The 5,061-nt window shown below is 43.7% G+C and overlaps 1 protein-coding gene across 1 annotated transcript in view; it reads right to left on the reverse strand.

Annotated features, from left to right (window-relative positions):
- The window catches only part of TMF1 (TATA element modulatory factor 1), a 32,282-nt gene extending 29,685 nt beyond the window's left edge, over window positions 1-2,597 (reverse strand). Inside the window, exon 1 of the mRNA XM_059161469.1 lies at window positions 2,170-2,597. Within this exon, the coding sequence (XP_059017452.1) occupies window positions 2,170-2,311 (142 nt within the window). The 5' untranslated portion in view covers window positions 2,312-2,597. The remainder of the gene's footprint in view (window positions 1-2,169) is intronic.
- Window positions 2,598-5,061: the final 2,464 nt, after the last annotated feature.

Consider the following 5,061-nt stretch of genomic DNA (forward strand, 5'->3'; position numbering starts at 1 on the left):
GATGGTAGTTTACATTGTGGCTTTTTTAAAAAGTACACTAAGGAGAAAATAATTCCTGGGTAAAAAAAGATAATTCAGTCACAGAAATACATGCTACTAAAAAACCCAATGATAAAACAAAAATGACATATTTACTAAAATATTTAAAGCATTTCTTTTAAAAAAATTCTTTTTTTTAAATTCAAAAGTGGCTGAGCAGAATTACCAAAAATTCTGCACAATGAGAAGTTGGTGGGGCGTGAACAAGCACTGAAAAGCTCCTAGAAACTATTAAGCCCTAAATTAAAGTCTGTCCTATAATACGCTTCAGATGTATGGAAGTATGCAGGAAACTTTAGTTTGGGGGTCAGTTTTATACCCAATAGTTTAATATATGAAAACACTGAAAAAAAAGGAAAAAGCCAAAAGTAAAGATGCAAATGGACAAGCAAGATTAACGGTGCTAATTAACTTAACGACAGAAGTTAAATTTGCCTCTTGAAGAGGCTGAAGAATGTTTTATATAAATCCCAGGGGTCATCAGATATCCACTGGTCATCTTTGAGTAAGGCAATGTAAAACACAGGTGATCAATACGTATTCATGGCATTTCACTAAATCTGAGTCTATTTTGGATAACCTATTTTGAAAATTGAATCATATAGACTGATATGGGAAACAAAGGCACAAGAAAAATTATTAAATTTCCTTACCACTAGCAGTCCATTGACAAGTCCTTGAAACAGGCAGAGTTCCTTTAGGAACTCAGCTGCCTCAACGTCAATACCTAGCTAAAGGCAAAAGGAAATCTTAGCCAGACCCCCCAGATCCTGTAAGTCTACTCTAAAATATAAAAATTCCTTTAGAAATCTCCTTTATCGCTATCCCCAAGATACATGTTGGCAACCATCCTCCTAAAGATATAACCCACCAATATACATCTGGAGAGTCTCACGACTGAGTTTTTACTAAACAGCAATAAATGACTTTCTCCTAACAACAGCCAGCCCCACTTGAAGGTATAAAATGGGCCACTCAGGACCCCGGTGCAGCTCTTTCTGCCCATGGGTCCTGTCCGTGCGCTTTAATAAAACCACCAAAAATTCCTTCTTGGATGTAAGCTTCAAACCCTAACATATTTCTTACATCATAGAGGATCCAAGCCCCGGAGTTCATGAAATGAGTATCCTTATACCTAAAGTTTATACTCTGTCTCTTCTAAAGTTTAGTAAATTCAAAATACAGGGTATCTGTGAAAGAGGAAGTTGAGATACGCCAACAAGGTCCTATAGCATCTTGTATAAGGTAGTAAGGTCCTGACATACAGCCACGGGCCAAAAATATCTTAAAACGAGGTACCTCCAACTTAGGTCCTGACTTTTCAAAGATGTAAATTTAAAAACAAATCGGAAAGAATTAGTCGGCAATCACTGAATTCTTTTTTTCACGGCGGTTCAGAGCCCCCACCCCAATGCAAATTTTTACCCCTCCTACCAAAATGCGGAGCTGTTTCTTAGAGCCAAAGCAGCCGAAGATCCCCCTGCGAGATTCAGCTCAAGAAATGTGCAAAGGGAGACGCAGCTCTTTGGAAACACAATGGGACGCAACCCCAAACTGCCGGGCCGGCTCGCACGGGTGGTACCTCCACCGTATTCGGCCCCTCCCGTGCTGTGTAGCCCGAGGAAGCTACTCCGCCTCTCTCAGCCTCGCTTTCCCCTTCTGTAAAACACGGAGTGTAGCCAACCAGACTGGGGGAGCTGTCTGGAAAACGGGAAAGCCATAAAAAGGCACATTCCGCGCCACCAAGCACAGGGACCGTTCCTCCTGCCCCGGCCGACGGACTTCAGATGCTGGCTCCCCAGGGTCCGCAGCGCGCAGCAAGCCCAGTTTCTGGGAGCTCCCGCCCCGGGCTACGTCGAGAGAGGGCGGGGCACAAGCCCGACACCTCGCGACCCGGACTTCCCAGGCCCGCAGGACCCGCACCCGGGGCCACAGGTACCGGGGACCGGGGATTTCCCTCAGGAAAGCCGCGAAAACCCACTTGGAGAAAACGCGCCTTTGTGGACGGCTGGGGAGACGGAACTTGCTCCGACCCCCGTCAGCGGGGAAGGATCCCGGTCTGCACCGCTTCGCCTGTTTGCCTCCGCGAGCGCAGGGACCCCCGGGGCCCCGCTGCTCTCTCCCCCCTACCTGGCTCCCCGTACGGAATCGTCTCGGCCCAGGCGCTCGGCTCCTCTTCCTGGATATCCAGGACCCTGTCGATGGACTTCTGGGCCTGGGACAGGGCCTGCTTCGCGAAGCTGGAGAGCTGGGAGGCGTTGAACCAACTCATCTCCCCTCCTCAGCCGGCAGCGGCGGCGGCAGCACCAAGCGGGAAGGCCGAGGGCCAGCCGAACGGCCTCAGGCCCGGGGAAGGGTGCACCGGAACGGCCTCGCCCCCTTCTGCGCTCAGCGGGCCCTGTCAGCGGCTGGCCATGACCCCGACCGTCTCCCCCGAGCCCGGGATGTTACCCTCAGCCCTGCCCGCACAGCTGGGACGAAAGGCCCGGACTGCGCATGAGCTGGCCTCTTCCACGTACACAACCACCAGATCCGGGAGCCCAGAGTTCCGTCAATAGACGGAAGAACAGGAGGAGCGCTGACGTCACATCCGGGACCCGAAGCTTGCCATTAGTTACGAAGAACGCAGAACGATTTCTGTGGATACTGATTCCAGGCATAGCGCGCAAATGCCTGGGCACAGAGAAGATCTGTGGCTGCGAGCAGAGGTCGACTTGTCTGGGTGGGAAAGCCGGTTTTCACGCCAGCTCCTTCCTAGGAAGAAGCTCAACGTACTTAAAAGCTAGTCCCTAGCCAGCAAAAATTTGCAAACAAAGGCAGTTCAGCCTTCCCTATTAGCGCTCCGTCTGAAAGATTTTATCAGTCCTGTGTTAACGTGGCCTTCAGGTGGAATCCCGAGTTTGGGTTTGCCTAAAAATACTGGACATTTTATAAGGCCTGATCCAGTCCACCTGATGACGTGGGTAAAAAGGCATCTTCTGTAAGGTATTGGAAGTTAGAGCAAGGGTACGAAAGGCACAGCCTCTTCACAATGCAGGGCCACTCTCGGTCCCAGGCAAAAGAAAACTTGAGAATCACTAAAACTATTACTCTGTTAATGTGCGTTGTGGACATTTAAAATACACCTTTTTCTGCATGCACTCTTCAAACATTTCGCTCTTTGAAAAAAACCCAAATTGCTGTCCTTCCTAATCTGGTCAGTAGCTATGGGATTTGGACACTGTAGCTTCTGTCAACATTTAAAACCGGATTCCATACAAAAATCCGGATTTCCAGATGCTTTTGAAATATATGGATACCAAAATGGGACAGTTAGTTGAGTTGAAGTCGTTGCCCTTTTGGACAAATAATTTTCACTCCAATTTGCCACAAACCCCACTAATCGTATTAAACCTATTATACCCCCCTGCTGTGATTATTTACATTATCGCCTGTCCCCTATATTTGACTATTTTACCCCAGTATAAACTATGCCATAATGACTACAAATAAACATGAAAATAGTTCCCATATCCAGGGACAGGTATTCAGCTATAATACCATTTACAAATTATTGTAGAAAGGTAACCTTTGCAATAATTAATATTCATTTGGACAACCACAATTAAATGAGTATTAAATCAAGCAAGAAATAGGCTATGTTCAACATGTTCTAGATGTCAGGGTGTAAGAGTCAAGGTCATTTAAAACTTAATTTTCTTTTTTTCTTTAGAGGGACATCTTATATGTGGGTGCTTTTTTAAAACAAGATCAGATTTAAATTCTATCTTTGAGAAGTTAAAATCTTCCAATAATTTCATCTAACCAGTAAAAATTTTCATATTAAAACTCTTAATATAGGGGTCCCTGGGTGGCTCAGTGGGTTAAGCCTCTGCCTTCACTCAGGTCATGATCTCAGGGTCCTGGGATCAAGCCCCACTTCAGGCTCTCTGCTCAGCAGGGAGCCTGCTTCCCCCTTCTCTCTATGCCTCTCTGCCTATCTATGATCTCTGTCTGTCAAATAAATAAATAAAATATTAAAAAAAAAACTCTTAATATATAGTAACCTACACAAGTAGTAGATTACCCGTGAAGTATTATGATGTTTGTTGAACTTAAATAAACCGACTACATAGGAGCTTGGGGCTGGCTGGGATTGGAATCCCAATTCCAAGATCTCTAATTGTACAGTTTTGAGTAAATGATGTAAACTTTTTTTTTTTTTTTTTAAAGACTTCCTTATTTTAGAGAGAGGGAAGGGAGGGCTTAAGGAGGAGGACAGAGAATCCTCAAGCAGACTCCTCACCAAGCACAGAACCAGACACGGGTCTCAGTCCCAGGACCCCAAAATCTTGAACTGAGCAGAAATCAAGAGTTTGGTCCCTTAACAGACTGAACCACCCAGGTCCCACTGATTAAACTTTCTAAAGCCTTTGAGTGCTCAAATGGAGATATTACCACCCTCTCACAAGGCTACTTTGAGAATTATTAGAGCATCTGTATAAATGTTAGTTGATTCATGTTAAAAAACTTAAACTGAAAAAAATACTTAAACTGATTCTGTAACTTTTTAAATAAAGCATATCTATGGATCTCCTATGACTTACAATGAAACAAATTATTTGTCAGTTTGGAGGTAGAAAGAATAATGAGTAAAAATTTAACCCAGTGACATGTAATCAGAAGTCTTTTGAGAAGAAAATTGTCATCTAGTCAAAAATTGAAATACAAATGCATGTTCCCACACTGAGATACTCAAACTCATTTTTCAAAACTCATACTTAATTTGTTTTAAAGCTTAATTTTGGTTTTTTAGAGGGAAAAGGGCATTTTAAGAGACCTTAATATAAAAAGATTCCATTTCATTATTATGTTTGAGCAAATTAAATCAGGAGATATTTATTGTGGTAAAAGTATTAATTCGGGTACCATAAAAATTCTGTATTAGTAACCCTGCTACACATTTGAAAATTATTCCCTACATTACTATGGAGCTACTTATTACTATCCTTAATGTACTTTAAAAAACTTCAGTGAGAAAAG

This window comes from Mustela lutreola, chromosome 2 (assembly GCF_030435805.1).
Source record: "Mustela lutreola isolate mMusLut2 chromosome 2, mMusLut2.pri, whole genome shotgun sequence".
NCBI lineage: Eukaryota > Metazoa > Chordata > Mammalia > Carnivora > Mustelidae > Mustela > Mustela lutreola.